Here is a 15,783-nt window from a genome sequence, read left to right as displayed (position 1 = left end):
CTTCCCATATCATTGGGAATGGGCATCAGCCCTCCTAACTGAGAACCGGTGGAAGAAGGAACTGTTGCCTCTGTCCAACTGTTGCATGGTGGAGTTCTGGGTCACTCACTCGTCTGCATTAGGCCACGGTGGTCTGACTTTGGGCTCTCAGCCCACTGATTCTGCTCAAGTATACAAGATTCTCTCCGTCTTTCTGTTTACGGGGAGCCAGCCTTCCAACCTTGCTGATGAAGGGAAAGCTCAACAGCTAACAGATGCACTTGGCCAAAAGCTGCTGGAGCCAGAGGCAGTTGAGTCATCTCCTCCTGCTCATCCTGCCAAAGAGAGATGTGTGCACTGCCCAAGTGCTTTCTGAACTTCTTACGCTCTAAGATCGTAGCCTGAAAAAAACCTCAGTTATGTTGCTGCTTTTACAAAGACTCACATGCAGTGAAGACTGCCTCTTCTCCTCCTAGATTTCTAGGCTTTACTGAGTTATTGACTGTTGGGATAAAGAACGGTTATGGTGCAAGATGTGGGGGGTTTTAAAGCCACTTGATAAACCTCACCGTGAAAAAAAAAGTCATGCTAACTCAAAAGGCAGGGCAGGAAAGGATCCTGAGGTGGAGCGTGGCTTGAATAATAACTTCAGCCATTCTCAATGACAAGTGTTTGCAGGCCACAAGTGACAGAAGTTGCTGGTACTACAGAATGGAGAAGGGGAGAGGCTAGAGAAGTGCTCGGTGTCTCCTTTTTCCCTTGGCAGAAGGGCCTCAGGAAGCCTGGGTGGTGGGGAGTAGATCTTAGGCGGCCACTGCTGTGCAGACCTCCTCACAGCATACATCACTTGAGTCTCATAGTGGAGAGCAGCAGAAATGGCTGTTGTCCTGAGGAAGTTCAAGCTATGAGATTGTGAAACTTCCAGAGTGTTGTTTGTTCATTGCACAGCTGTTCAAAATGTTTAATAAAGCTTTATAAACTTTGGTCTATGGACTTCTGCCCAGTGTGATACATTTGCTGCCTATCCCAGATGCCTTAGCCCAGCAATCATGTGTTCCCTGTATTGTTCTGTTCCCAGCAGAGTAACTCTAGAGAGTCTCTAGCAAAAGACAGAGCCTGTTTGCTCTGCAGATGCCATACTGATTTCTCATTAACTGTTTACCCGAGCGGTGGGCAGACTCTTAAGTGTACTAGTGATTCCTAAAATAAACTGGAGGTTTCTGCTCAACAGACCATTGCAAGTAGCATTTCGTGCTCCGCAGTTGTGATCTACTGGAACTGAAACCGGCTGCTTCTACCCCTCTCTAAGCCCTGGCAACTAAGCCTGAGTTGTCAAGGTTTTAAGGCAGAGCAGTATTAGCATTTTTTTTAATGTACGTATCTAGAACAGATATGACAGACAGCTCTATCACCTGTCATGCCTAAACAAGTTCCAGGAGTTGTCACGATACTAGCTATAGCATAAGGAAAAAAGTACAAAGGAAACAGACTTGGTACCAAAGGAAGACGTCTCATTTGCAAGTTATGGCAAGATTGTTGTCTGCCCTGTGAGCAACTTAGGTAGTTTAAGCTAATGCAGTCAATTCTTTTAAAGAGTACATTTTTATTGCTATCTTGCCAGGTTCCACTCCACTACAATTTAAATAAAACTTACTTAGTCACAAAGCCAGACAGTCCTTTTAGATGAGAGCAAGCCCTCGCTTTGTACATCCCATTCAACACATCCGTTCGGCAAGGCTATGCACAACTGTAGCCTTTCCCCTCTAAGGGATCTGACTTGGAGGAAACCACTTCAGAGGGGGAAGCTGCCCCAAGAATTTTGTTTTGTAAACAGCATTCCCATCTCAACAGGTAACATAGGTAAAGCGTGTGCTTTGATGATGGCATTAATACCATCTTAAGTATTATCATCAGATAATACCATCTTAAGGTCTTCAGACACACTTCAGCATACTATCTTCATTTTAAGATGGAAAAAAAATCAAAGTAACTTCGTCGTGGTCAGACAGAAAGCCTCAGGCACAGTGGGGAATCCAACCAAGTCTAACATCCTATGCTAATGCCCCACTCACCAGACCATCTTCTCTATAAGATACCATAAAGCAGCAGCCTACAACTGCCAAACAGTGTGAACCCAGTAGCTTTTGAGCAGCATCGGAGCTCCACCACTTGCACACAGCAAATTGGACTGAGCGATACAAACCTAGTCTCTGTGCTCTCAGGTAAGCATTTCGCTAGCGACACAGAAGTTAGCAAAACATCTCTGTTCAGCTATGTCCCCATAGAGCTGTCCTGCCAAAATGACAGTTGAGCAGTTCTGTCATTTGACACAAGATTATTACGAAGCGGGAAGCCAGATACCTCAGGCGGACTATGAACTACTCCAGCGATCCTGCATTATCGTTCCAGAGGCACGAAGGGATCTCCTTTCTGGGAGAGGCTGGCCTTGTACTGCAGGAGCCACGCAGATTTACAGGTGCTCCAAATGAGTAGTTACAATAATGACTATTAAAGCAGTGGGGATTAAAACACAACTGCTTGTGTCATGCCATGTCCTGTCTGGCTCGGACATTGCCCAGAAGGGATTTGGCATAGAATAGGTTTCATAACCTTGTGTTGTTATAAAGCATCCATCTGCCTTGTTCCCCACATGCAGGGAGCAGGAGCTTTAAGCTGATTCTTTGCCTTTCCATTTGAAGGGGAGATCATTTTCTTTTCTAGGTCATATAACAGACCAGCAACAGAGCAAGTACAGGAATGGAGAAAAAACAAGCTCAGCTCCATATAAACAGAGATGCAACTTAGTCCAAGTAAGCCTTGGGAATCTCACTGCAGCCTCAGAGTCCTGAGGGCTTCTCTCACTCACACCGCCTCACCACTTCACCTCTGAAGAGATAGTATTTCTGCACCACTTCTTGTAACGAGAGTGACTTGGGCACTGCAAGGCTTCCTGGAGAGGTCCAACAGGGTTGGCTGTTACTATCAGGCTACACTGGCTTTCTGAATTCTAGGTCTGCCAGGGATTCAGGCTCACATCCACTCATCTCAGGGATGCTTTAGTCAAGTCCTCAGCTCTGACGCGCTCTTTCCCTTTTGGCTGGGCAGCAATCCCAGCTCAACCTGCATCCAGCTCTGGGGTAGGCTGGACACATCACCCACCTGCTCACTCATCTGTCCCAGCTGACACTTCTTGGCTAACATCAATTTGGGTTTTTTAGGCTTTGTAATCTAGGGGGAGGGAAGAGAGAATAAAGCTGTCTTAGAGTCCGTAGAGGCTGGAGCAGGAGAAGCTCTGCTAGTTTTACTTCCTTCCTCTCCTCTTGACCTTCCCCCAGATGCAGAAAGGTGGTGCTGCCTACCCTTAGGAGAGGCTGGCTCTGCTTCTCCCTGCCGGGTGCTCCTCTCCCAGTTGACATTTTGCTGGGTGGTTAGTTCCTCCTGCCTCSGTGCTCTCCCTGCTTATACCGATAGGAGCCTGCGATGTGGCTGGCTGCCTTGTTAACACAGGAGCAGCCAAAGGAGAGAGACTGATTGCAGCCAGGAATAATTTCAGCTGGAAGCAACCAGTTCAGGGGAAGGCAGCTAAGTCCAGGGGTGCCCCAAAGCCTTTAAACTCATCCCCTCATGCTGTTACGCTAAGGCTGGCCCAACCAAGCCCCACTGCTCCCAGGAAGCAGTGATGATGCTTTGGGCCACACGCCAGCCCTGCCCTCGCCTGCCGGAGCACATCCGTTTTGGGGGCTCTTGCTCCTTGCACAGAAAAAGCCTTTTCCTTCCTCGTAGTGACTGACAGGAGATAAGCAGCACAGCAGGTAAGGACTTTAGCCCTTCCCCCTTGGTGAGAGGGCTTTGCTTCATCTCTGAGCAAATGCAAATCTTCTAGTAGTATGACAAGGAAGGACAAACTATCCAGATGCCACCCAGACCTCACAGAGCAGCACTGGACACCGTGAACTTTCGCCTGTCCCTGCTGCTGCTGGGGGGCTGCTTCTTTACACAGCCATACGAGACCCAGAGGACAGAGTCCAGCAGAGCCAGAGGCAGGCTTCACCCGCCGAGCCAGAGCACACCAGGGGAATCCCATTTACTCATTGCTACCAACAAGCAAGCAGACACAGCCGGTGCTGGACCACCACCGCTGAGGAGCCCCAGGAGCCTGGTGCTGTGGCACAAAGCAGAGCCCAGAACGGGACACAGCCTTTCTACGAACCAGCCTGTTATGACACACTTCTCTGCCTCCACACCCAAAACCTCCTTTTTTAGCAGCTTTGGGCTGTGAGAGAGACTGCAGAACCCCCGGGACAAGCCAGGGGCCAGGATTTGCTCCACGGCACCCTCGGCACACAGGGCGGCCAAGGCCTCCCCCCACCTACGAGCAGGCCTTTTCTACCTTCTGCATCTCGGAGCCTGGGTCCAGAGCCAGGACTCAATGCACTTCGAGGGCTTTGCACTGAGCTTTAGGGGAAATGAAGTGGACATTCAGGCCAAAGAACAACTCCTCCTTGCCATTTTCCCTGCCCACAGCCCCACTGAAGGGCCCAGCATGGTTATGTGCTCGGCCAGCTTCCTCCAGCACCTACCACATCCAGCCCTGCCCACRGGGCAGCCAGCAGCCCAGACCCCCCTCCGCCGTTCGCGTAACACCCAAATCCTCTCCACAGCTTAAGGGGCAAAACAGGAGCAGAAAACAAACAGCCAGATTAAGTCTGTTAAGGAGGTAAGCGGTGTAATCCCCAGCCGCATCTGCCGGGCTGAGGCCAGGCAGCCCGAGGGCCGACTGCTGGCATCCCCGCTGCGGGGTCGGCAGCGGCCCCACTCCTCGTCTCCTGCCCGGAGCGGGGCTCCGGAGGCAGCTCTCGCGGGGCTGCCGCGGGCTGGCTTTCGCCGSGGCCCCCGGAGTCGGGAGGGGTTCCTCTGCGGCCGGCGGAACGGCCTCCAAGCACAGCCGAGCGGGGGGCTGCCGGCTGCTCCCCAGGGCCATTAGCCCGCGGGCTGCCAAATGCTCTCTCCCTGACACAGCTACATGCGGTTGGGCTTATCCGTCCATCTTCCCTACAAAGGGCAGTTGTCTCCTCTGATCTCTCTGGCTGCATGCGAGGAAAACCCCAGTCACCGTCTTAAGAGCAGCTGCCACGGAAGACGGGGCTGGGCCCGGTGCAAGGAAGCTGCTCCGGGCAGCGAAGGGGACGGAGAACAGCAACGAACGAGCTGTGCTGCAGGCAGGGCTGGGGAGCACCGAATCCTCACCCACATCTGCTGGGTGCAACCCCGGAGACCCTTGCTGCTGCTGCTGGATCTGGCCCGGGTCACCGTGCCTGCGCCTCTCTCTCTGCAGGCTTGTCCCATGGGGGCTCCGCAGGGAAAAGCAAAGAGCCCCAAAAGCTCATGCCCCCCCCCCCTTCCAGAGACGGCCACACTGGCTGATGCATCAGCCCACGAGTCAGACACAGACCAAGCGACTTAACATTACTTAACTGCTTTAAAGGAAAGTAAAACACAAAGCATGCCACGTTTGAGATGGTAAGGCCGAGTCACTCACCTTTGGAGATCGGAGCAGCAGCGCGCAGGAGCCGAGCGCAGGGACTTCGTGGCGTTAAACCACCCCGCACCAAGCCCCGAGGCGGCGGCAGCCCTGCTTTCCAAGGGCTGCTCCGGGCAGCCTGAGCCGCCGATCAGCTCCCCACTCGGCGCGGGCGGGATCCCCGCCGGCCCCCTGCCAATTCCCCTAACGAAGCAGGCCTGGCGCTCGTCAGCGCGCTGCCCGCGGGCTGCAGTAGGGCTTTCTGCTGCCCCCCGGCTGTCGCGACTCCTGCGACGGGGACGCTAACAAGCCTGTTCGTACACGAGCTACGCCCTTTYTTTTGGTGAGGTCTGTTTGTATTTAATTATCAAATTGCAAAGTATTTACACCAACATTAAAGTTTCAAAGCATCTCCACCCCTGCCACCCACAACGCCGGACATTTTCAGGTTTTTCCCAAAGTTTCATCAGTATTCAAAGAAAAAAAGAAAAGCTAAATATTTTACTTAGACACTGGGAAAGGTAGGTGGGGATAGAGGGGGGCTGGGGAAAGAGAAACATCCACATGTTCTCTGCATAGCTGTTTGGAGATTTTACAAAACACTGTTTAAAAAAAATTCTGACAGCAGAAGAGAATACCTTGAATGACGCTTTTTGTCCCCCTCAATCAATGCCAGAGAGCATCATTAGGTAGGAGATGTTCCCCCTCAGGCTTACTGGCTTAAAAAGCAAGTTGGCAACCACCAAGGGTGACGGAGGAGAGTCCCTTCGTCCACGCAGCTCCGCGTGACGCCAGCTGCAAGGGGTAGCACGGAGGCGTCGGGGGGCACCGCTGCTGCCCGGGGTCTCCTCCGGGGTCATGTCACTACCTTCTGCCCTGAAAAGTCGACACGCTTTCGCTTCATCAAAGCTTGCCAAAAGTCAGGAGAAAACAGAAAAACCCAGGTCTTCCTCAAGTTACTGGTGAGTTACCGCTCTGCCACTTGTCGCAAAAAGCCTGATGGAGCCAGGACTGAAGCAAGTGTTTTACCATCGTTGCAGCCCCCCTTTGCTCTTAAAAGACACTGTACACGCTAAAGGAAGTGAAGGGCTAAACATTAATATGTGCATTTGCCTTTGCTCTCTCCCAGCTTTCAGGTCAAATCTGGCTTTTGCACATTTCCGACTTACAATTTGAAGGGATTTCTCCTGGGATGGGGATCGCATGTAACTTATGCAGAGTTATGGCACAGGACAGCCCTCGCAGCGTCCTTTTTGGAAGAGGAAGGGATTTCTCTGCATGGTGGCGGTGTGACCGTCCAAGAGGTGCAAAAACTAAAGGACCCCAAACATTACAAGGTTTGAAGAGTCCCTGCAAAACCGCAGGAATCCAGGCACAGCAAACGTGCTGGGGAGGAAGAACAGGGCTTTAAGTCCTCAAATCATTTAAAAATTCATTACAACAGTTGCTGCTATCCAAGCCAACAACAGCAGGATCACGCTGTACTGACCAAGAAGAGCCCATCTGAGCTGATTTTGAAGGTGTTGCTAATTGAAAAGGATCCACAAACCGACCCACTGACCGAGGACTTACTCAATAAATAAGACATGGGGCTGCACCGATGGCTTCGGCTGCTCCCGCGGGCAGGAGGGGCGCGACGGGAGGAGCCGAGCTGCCGTCCGCGGGGCTGGCGGCAAAGCTGGTGGTGAGGGCACGAGGCTGCCGCCCGCAGCGCGCTCCTCCTCGGGGCAGCAGCGGTTTCTCCTTGGCWGCACAGCATCCCCCGCCTGGCTTTAAATAGGTGCCAAGATGCTCGTGCTGCACCAGGGAGCGAGTGAGAGGTGGGTTGGCTCTGCGGGCTGCAGTGATGCTACAGGGCTGAAGCCCCCATCTCACAAATGACGGGGACAAGGGAAAAACGACAGAGAACAAGAGGTGCACAAAGCTATGGGGCCAAGGCCCAAGGCCCAAGGTCCTTCTGCACAAGGAGGCCAGGCTGCTGTGATACCAAAGAGAGACATTTAGTCCTGATGGATGCTACAAAATGCTGCTGAGCTCTTGGAAGAAGCACCTGGACTGAGAGCAACACACACGCAGGCACACACCCACACGCATGCCTTGGACAGCAGTCCTGTCCCTCGGGGGGTTTGGCACAGAGGATCTCAGGACTACGGGCAGGGACATGGGAGCGGTGACAGTAACCGAAGCCCAGCAAGCCAGCACGGCAAAGGACTCCGGCTAGGTACAACCGCGAACACACACGTTAACGTTACCATAGGAAGGAGGGAAGCACATGCAACTAGGTCAACTTCTGGGAGAGCACTCAGGCCACTCGAGGGCTATGTACAAATCCCCGCCGCAGCTCGGGAACACTCCTTCCGTGGAGAGGAAWGGGCTGCTCTGCAGCGCTGGCCAGCCGCGACCACCTCGCCGGCAGCCCTAGGGCTTCGCTGCTGTGGGGGGGTTCAGCCTGCGGGGGATGGACCTTTGGGAGCAGGTGGGACGATGATGAGCCTGCGACTGTCTCCTAGGCGGCACACTGCTTCCCGGGAACGCTCCTCCAGCAGCAGAGCCGTCGGCATGGCGCTCGCTCTGCCCCGTGGCACTGTGAGTGAGGGCAGGCTGCTAAAAAACATAGCGGCAGCCAGAAACATCAACCGAAGCCCAACGCTCCCCCCAAAGCACTCCCACGCCCCCAGGGACCTGGTCACCGCATCCACGTGCAGGACAAGGGAAGTGAGGCGGGATGGGGAAACCACACCAGCTAGAACTTAAATCTGAGGCCAGCAGAGCAGCAGCGCTCTCGCAGGAGGAGTGCCGCGGCAGGCTTGACYGACTCTGTGCACCCACAGCTTGCAAACCGGCCCGGGTGCTCCCACCAGAGGTCTGTCCTCCAAGGATGCTGCATCCCCAGCCTCGTGGTGGCCTGGGGACCTACGTGGGGACAGTCTGGAGTGACTCTACAGCCTTGTTTCTCTAGCAGTGAAAAACCTTGCAGCAAAGTGAGAGGGATGGAGAGAGTGGCTTGGCGTTGTTCTCGCGTGCTTTGTGGGGTATCGGCTGGAAGACCAGGAGCATTTCATGGAAGAAAACCCACCCAAAGCAGTAGGGCTGGGCAGTGAGGCAAGRGAAGGGACTCTCGTGGCATCTTCCATGGTGGTGTTCCCAGAAGTAGCTCCCTAGGTGACACAGATCCCCTTTGCTGAAGGACAGACACAGTTGGAAGACTCAAACTGCCCCCCGGCAACCCCACAACATAGCTGAAGTCACCAGAGTCACAAGCAGTGACATTTAAGCAGTGACACAGTGATTTAAAACTCCCAACACAGGCACTAACGTAGCTTAGCCACAGAGTCCTGCCCAAGGTATGGACAGAGCTTGAAGCCAGAGCGACGCAGGACAGCCAGTGTCCTGGCTCCCACACCACGTCTGCAGCAACACCACAGCGAGGATGGAAGAGGTGGCCATCACCGGGCCCGGATGCACCGAAATGTAACGTCCCCCTCTGGAAGAGTATCCGAGTCAGAAACAGCAACGGCTGCTGCCTTCCACAAAGTGAAATGTCTCTGCGAGCCCTTTGGGGACAACCGGCATGGGGCATGGAGAGGGACTGAGGGGCAGGTGAAGTGGGGCAGGGAGACTTGTGCTGATGCAGAAGGGGGTGCAGAAGGCAAGGACCGTGTGTCCGRGGCAGAAGGTGGTGTCCTGCAGCACTGACGCCCGACTCAGAAAGCCAGCTGCCGCAAGCGCCGTGGAGCTACTGGGGGAAAATGTCTTGCAAAGGCCGAAGGCTCTCTGGGGACGATGCCCCGTGAGCCCGCTTCTTCGCTCACCATCTGGAGTGACGTCTCCGGCCCAGCCGGTGCACAGTGCCTTCAGACTCCTCTTGCCAGCAGAACAGCGATGCTTCGTTAAACAGGGACCAGAAGTCTTAATTAGCCACAGGAGAATCCAGCACCTCCACTGTCCATGCCTGGAAGCAATGCCCTGTCCTGCCCCTGGTGCTGCTCCTCAAAACCCTCCTTGGGTGCGAGGACAGTAGACCTCCACGAGCCATGTGCCCCACGTGCACTGTGAGGCCTAGGGGGTCTCTGGTGCCAGGAGGAGCTCCAGGTCTATAGGTTTTCGCCGGGCTGGTACTGGGGCTCTGTCGATGTGAAGTAGTCCTCGAGGAAGGCCTGCAGGTACTCGAAGGTGGGCCGCTCCTCTGGGTCCTTCCTCCAGCACTGGCACATGAGGTCGTGCAGTGACTCAGGGCACTCTGGCGGGCAAGGCATCCGGTAGCCCCGCTCCACCTGGTCGAGCACCTCCCGGTTGACCATCCCTGCCGGTCGAGAGGAGACAGCACCAAGTGAGAGTGGACCACATCCCTCAGCAGCACCTCTMCCAGAGGGGAGCACAAGGGCATGTTGCTGGGGCAGTGAGCTGCAAGCCTTATGGACAGCCCCCAAGGCTCACCTTGCAGGGAGAGAAAGGGGACCCACCAGCCCCGCAYTGCTTGTCCTTGCTAGCAGACATCTCATCACCTCACTGAGGGTCTGGAGCAGGACAGGGAAGGAGGCTGCGATGCTGCAGTCCCAGTGATTACAGCACTTCTCCACAATTCCATCCCTTCACCCCAGCAGCAGCCTCCTCAGGCTGGGCAGGACAACTGCTCCTGGCCCACTGACATCTTCCAACTCTTWAAATTACCTGTCCATCAACTTCTTTACTGTGAGGATAATAGAGCACTGGAACAGGTTGCCCAGAGATGTTGTGGAKTCTCCATCCTTGGAGATATTCAAAAGCTGCCTGGATAGGGTCCTGGGCAACRTGCTCTAGGTGACCCTGCTTGAGCAGGGCAATAGGACTAGATGATCTGCAGAGGTCCCTTCCAACCTCAGCACTCCTGTGATTCTGTGGTTGGCATGGTGCTGAAACCTGACTTTCCTACGCCATGTGCTGCTTGCCACCTGCTGTCCCGAGGCCCACACAGCATGGTCTGACCTAGGGATGGGGCAGCACAGGGAGTTCGCCCTCTGAAACTGCCCTCTCTGCCCAAACAGCAGGAGACACATCCCATAAATTCGTTCTTTTACTAAGACGATTATGGGAGGCAACGTAACACCACAGGGAGTGCTGCTTGGAGGGCAGCGGMGTGAGGACATTGCTAAGGTGACAATAATTTCTGCTGTTAAGTGCCCGCTCTCACCTGGGTACGGCACTCTGCCCTTGGTGGTTAGCTCAGTCAAGAGGATGCCAAAGGACCAGACATCCGACTTGATGGTGAACCTGCCATACAAAGCCGCTTCGGGGGCCGTCCACTTGATGGGGAACTTTGCACCTGAACGGATAGATACCGTGAGGGACAGCTCYTGGCAAGCAGCAGGGCCCGAGCCCGTTGTAAGCAGCTCTGGGAACACATGGTGGCCTCACTTCAGCAGCGAGCCAACGCGTACCTTGCCGGGCAGTGTACTCGTTGTCCTCGATGAGGCGCGCCAAGCCAAAGTCAGCCACTTTGCACACCAGGTTCTCACCCACAAGGATGTTGGCCGCGCGGAGATCGCGGTGCACGTAGTTCATCCTCTCCACATAGGCCATGCCGGATGCGATCTGCAGCCATGCAGAGCAGAGCATGAGAAGCAGCTATGGGACCTGGCACATCCGAGCACCCCGATGCTTGCTGGGTGACATCAGGGTCTCAGGGAGCTGCCAGCACCCTGGAGGAAGGAACCCTGCAGGGGRACAGCTCTGTAGCTGGGCCAGACCCAGCTGACAGGACATGGGAGCAGCCACTTGCTCGAGAACAGCCATGCACGCGCAGGCCCATGGCGATGGCTGCGCCAGCTGGCTGGGGATGCCCTGTGGTGACAGGAACCTTCCTTCCCCCAGGCACTGTGCAAAATGCTGGTCCCAGACTGGGGCCTATCTGGAGCCGCCGGTGTAGGGTTGCACCAGCAGGACCCACTCATGTGGCAACCACAGCCAAAGCTGCTGGAGAAGAGGGGTTAGCACAGGCTCCTCGTATGGCTTTCCCAAGTGGGATTTCATTTCCCTCCCAACAAGCTGCGCCAGGCTCCCAACCACCCTGCAACCTGACAGCAGCTGAACCCATGTGATGGGCACAACAGCCTGGAGAACACTGCCTGAACAGGATGCCAAAGGACTCAGAGACCCAGGGAAGCCCAAACYCACCTGAGCCGCCATGTCCACGAGCTGGGGCAGCCGCAGGTACTTGCCCATCTCTCCCTTCAGGAAGTCCAGGAGGCTCCCTGTGAGAAAGACAGCAGTGAGTGCCCTTTGGAGGAGCACAGTCAGCTCGGYCACATGGATGCTCCTGGTTCAGGAGCTTGGTGGATCAGCTCTGCCCAGGCAGCTCCTGCTGTCTGGAGGTGCTCACCTTTGCTCATGTATTCAGTGACAATGTAAATGGGCTCCTCTGAAACCACTGCGTAGAGCTGAACAAGCTTCTCATGGCGGAGCTTCTTCATGACCTGGGCCTCCTGCAGGAATGCCTCCGGAGACATAGTGCCAGGTTTCAGTGTCTTTATGGCCACTCTGGTGGTGCCGTTCCAAGTCCCTGAAGCACAAGATTGAGGCTGCTCAGGGAATGCCTCCGTTTGTGGAGCATGGGGCTGTGTCCCTGCTCCCCCCAACACCAGAGGTTTAAGCCATCTGGAGAAGGCCGGGGAGAGATGTTGTGCTAATTCTGGGCCACTCCACATCCTTGCAAACCCCTGTTCAGGAAGCTCCCAAGCAGAGGAAACACCCCCTGCAACCACCTCCTTCTTCACCCCGAGTCCCTGAGCCAACAGGCAAAGACACCACCCAGACTCACTACTGGCCAAGCTTCACAAGATCTCACTGGGAGGATCTTGTTTGGGCTGGAGAGATCGCAGCCCGTTCTGCAGAGGACRGCAAAAGCAGCCGCTCTGGTCATGTCCACCCCGCCTTGGCTCCGCGTGGCTTCCCGGGGCGAGGGCCGATGCCCACGGGCCCGGCACGTRCGGGGCGGCAGCAGTCCTTACCCATCCACACTTCTCCAAAGCAGCCTTGCCCCAGCTTCACCTCGAGCCGCAGAGACTCCCGGGGGATCTCCCACGCGTCCTTGGCCAGGCCTTGGGTCTGGGGCTTGGAGGTGGGGCAGACGTTGGTGAGGCGGTGACACAAGCCATCGGCGTGCTCTAGGGCACGAGGGCAGAATTCCAGCGTGACACTTGGGCGTTCAGACACACGACAGCTTTACCCCACGTCTTCCCAGGCAAACGCCTCGGGGACTTGTATCCCAGCCCCTTCCCCTCTTCCCTAAAACCCAAGCAGCCCCTCGCCTGGGTCTCCTCCTCTGCTGGCCCGGGGCCCCCAGCTCGGCGCTCGCTTCTCGACGGCCGCTTTCCTTGTGCTGACGGCAGCCCCCACCCGCACCCCGCACCCCGCGCGCCCGCTCAGGCAGCAGCTCCGGGCGGCCAGCGGCTCCTCTGACCGTGTTCCCCAAGCCCGAGCACTGCAGGGGCTCTCGTTCTCCTCGAGGGAGGAGGACAAGGACGAAGGGAGGGTGCAGAGTTATTGCTCCGGCCTGAGGACATCCTGTCTCCTCGGGCTGGAAACCAGCTTCTCTGCTGGCCGCAGCAGCGCCGCTGAGGCCAACGCCACCCCCTCTCCAGGCACCCAGCCCTGACGCGTCCCGCGGCTCCTTCCCCTGGGCCGGCATCTCATCCCGGCTCCCTACCGAGCCGGCGATGCTGCACCCGCGCTCACGAGGGAAACGCTGGGTAGGGATGGGGGCTCCCCGCTGAAAACGACAGCGCCGGACGCCCAAGAGGGGTCCGCCTCCGGCCCCGCCGCCGCAGCGGGTGGGAGAGCCGTGACGGGGCCAGGGCCRGGGCTGCCTCCCGCAGCCGGGCTCAGTCACCACTTCGCCCCTCCTGCCTCCGCCTCGCCGCCCTCCCCGCCTGCCGCAGCCACGTCCAGCTCCCGCTCGGCTTCGCCCAGCGCCAGGGCCGCCGGCGCGGGGCGCGGGGCGCGCGCAGCACGGGCCGCCCTGCGGTACCCACTGGAGTAATAGGCCACCAGCTGCTGCAGGCTGCTGAACTGGGTGCGCGAGGTGATGTAGAAACCGCCGCTGTCCAGCTTGCGGATCTTGTAGTGCTTCACGTTGAGCCCCTTGGCGTTGTCGAAGTCGGAGACGGAGAGGCAGTAGGCGCCTGCGGGCGAGAGCGAGCGGCGGCTCGGGGCCGATCGGGCAGCCGGGCTGGCGAGGCCGCGGCGCGGGGAGCCGCTGCCCGCCGGGAACCCGGGCCGGTCCCCCGCTGCTCCCTTTGCGCGCAGGCGGCTGCCTAACACCCGCCTCCGGGTTTTTACCCCCAGGTTTTAACGCGGCTGCGCGCTCCCCGCCAGCCGCGATCGGAGCCTCTGCGGGGCGCGAGCCGGAGCGCGCGTGCACGGCACGGGGCGGCCCCCACCCGCCGGCCCGCTCCAGAACCCGGGCGCGGATTTTCGCCTCCGCTGAAGCAAATGGTTTTCACTGGAATAAGKTAAGTAGTGCCGAATTCAGAGCACCAAAATAGAACAGCACATCACGGAGCTTCTCCCAAAGGTGCGTTTGGAGTCAAAGCTAAACTGTGTTTCCAGGTAAGAAACAGCATCTTCAGACTTTCAAAAATCACAACGCACACTTTCAGGAGATACAAAATTAATACAAAGACTCGTTAGACCTGAAGAAGGACCTAAAAATTCATCCTTTGCCCTGGTGATGTGCCCGGGAAGCACATTTTCAAGACCCTGCACTTATAAAGGAGCTAGGAATAAACAACAACAAAAAAGAAACAGATACTGGGGGAAGTGGAGGGGAAGGACGAGCCTCCTCCGTCCCAGCCCTCCCGGAGCCGGCAGCTCGCAAACCGAYGCCGGAAGCCCCACGCGGGCCGCAGGAGCCCGGGAGAGGCGGCGCTGGYGCGGGGACCCGCTCCGCAGCTCCGCGGCGCCGGCCGGGCTCCGTGGGGCAACGCCGCTAGCGCCTCTCCTCCGTCCCGCACGCGGCCGGCAACGGAGCCGGTGCGAGCGGGAACGCTGCCGTTCCCGCTCCCCAGGGCCTCGGAGGCAYGCGGGCATTTCGGCAGATAAGCCGTCGGGGCCAAAACGGGTAAAAGACAGGACTTTCCCCGGACAAGGGGACGTCTCTGGCTCCCTTCTGGATGCTGGGAGGAGGAGGGGGAGGAAAGGCATCATCTTGAAAAACAAAAACGAGCCACAGCACAGCCTGCAGCGCTGCGCAGGGAGCGAACCTCAGACACGCAAGCCCAAAGGCAGAGACGGGCCGAGCGCGGGAACCAAGCGGGGAAAGCACCAGGCTCCCCCCTCGCGACGAGCCCAGAGCTCCGCATCCCGCGGCGGCCGGCGCCGACCCAGAGCCGCCGGCTCGGCTCGGCGCTGCCGCCGTCCTGCGAGCCCCCGTTGCTAATGGTTACCCGGCTATTCCCGGCGCGGTGACCCACTTTCCGAAGGAAGGCGGAGGGGGAGGCAGGGGCGAGCGCGTGGCGGGCAGCGCCGAGCCCGGGGGGCGCCGGCAGCCCCCGCGCCGCCCCCGGCGCCCGCCGGCCCGGCTCACCTTTCGTGGTCTCGCTTTCCCGCACCAGGAAGGTCCCGCGGGGGTTTTCGGGGTTGAGCAGCAGCCGCTCGGACTCCCGCCGAGTGATCTTCCCAAAATACCACCTGCGAGAGCAAGCGAGCGGCTCGCGCCCCACGGTGCCCGAGCCCCGGCGCCCCGCGCCCGCGTTTCGGGGAGCGGAGGACACGACGGACGGCGCGGGGGGGGGGGACACGCGCTGCTGCGGCCCTGCCGCGGGACGGGCACGGTCCTGGGAGACCTAACTGGCCCCCAGGGCTCCCGTAAGGACGGAGGCGTTTGCCGGAGCGCTCGCTGGCCCCCTCATTTGCAAACGCGGCGCCCGCGCTTTCCTTACGCGGCGTTACGTGGCTGTTTGCAAAAACAGAAACGGGGCCGAGCGCAGGGGCTCCGCCGGGGCCCCCCGTCCGCTAACGTCTTGCCGTGCCTCAAAGAAAGGCAGGAAACGTTTAACGGGATCGCAGACTCAAACTGGGGGGGGGGGGCCCAAGGGAAGCAGAGGCGCCCGCGGGGGCCGGCGCCCAGAGCGGCGCGCCGGGCAGCGAAGCGCTCGGCGGGGCTCTCCGCTGCGCGCTTGCGTTAACGGCCTGAAAGGCGGCAGTTACTCTTCAGCCTGGATGGAGTCCGAGGGCGCGACGTAGTTACTGGGGATGTAGCCAGTCTGGCCGGTGGTGAGGGAGTGAGCCAGCCACCAGTCGCCTTC

The 15,783-nt window shown here is 57.8% G+C and overlaps 1 protein-coding gene across 1 annotated transcript in view; it reads right to left on the bottom strand.

Annotated features, from left to right (window-relative positions):
• Positions 1–5,834: 5,834 nt before the first annotated feature.
• SRC (SRC proto-oncogene, non-receptor tyrosine kinase) overlaps positions 5,835–15,783 on the bottom strand; it is a 15,555-nt gene continuing 5,606 nt past the window's right edge. The window contains exons 3-11 of the mRNA XM_085313960.1: positions 15,686–15,783; positions 15,063–15,166; positions 13,510–13,659; positions 12,487–12,642; positions 11,859–12,038; positions 11,654–11,730; positions 10,918–11,071; positions 10,671–10,802; positions 5,835–9,803 (exon numbers count right to left, since the gene is read on the bottom strand). The exon at positions 15,686–15,783 is cut by the window's right edge and continues 1 nt beyond it. Of these exons, the coding sequence (XP_085170086.1) occupies positions 9,595–9,803; positions 10,671–10,802; positions 10,918–11,071; positions 11,654–11,730; positions 11,859–12,038; positions 12,487–12,642; positions 13,510–13,659; positions 15,063–15,166; positions 15,686–15,783 (1,260 nt within the window). The 3' untranslated portion in view covers positions 5,835–9,594. The remainder of the gene's footprint in view (positions 9,804–10,670; positions 10,803–10,917; positions 11,072–11,653; positions 11,731–11,858; positions 12,039–12,486; positions 12,643–13,509; positions 13,660–15,062; positions 15,167–15,685) is intronic.

Source organism: Rhea americana, unplaced genomic scaffold, assembly GCF_003343005.1.
Source record: "Rhea americana isolate MKP2758 unplaced genomic scaffold, rheAme1 scaffold_4, whole genome shotgun sequence".
Lineage (NCBI taxonomy): Eukaryota > Metazoa > Chordata > Aves > Rheiformes > Rheidae > Rhea > Rhea americana.
Note: the sequence above shows the minus strand (reverse complement) of the source record. Positions and strands in the feature narration are given on the sequence as shown.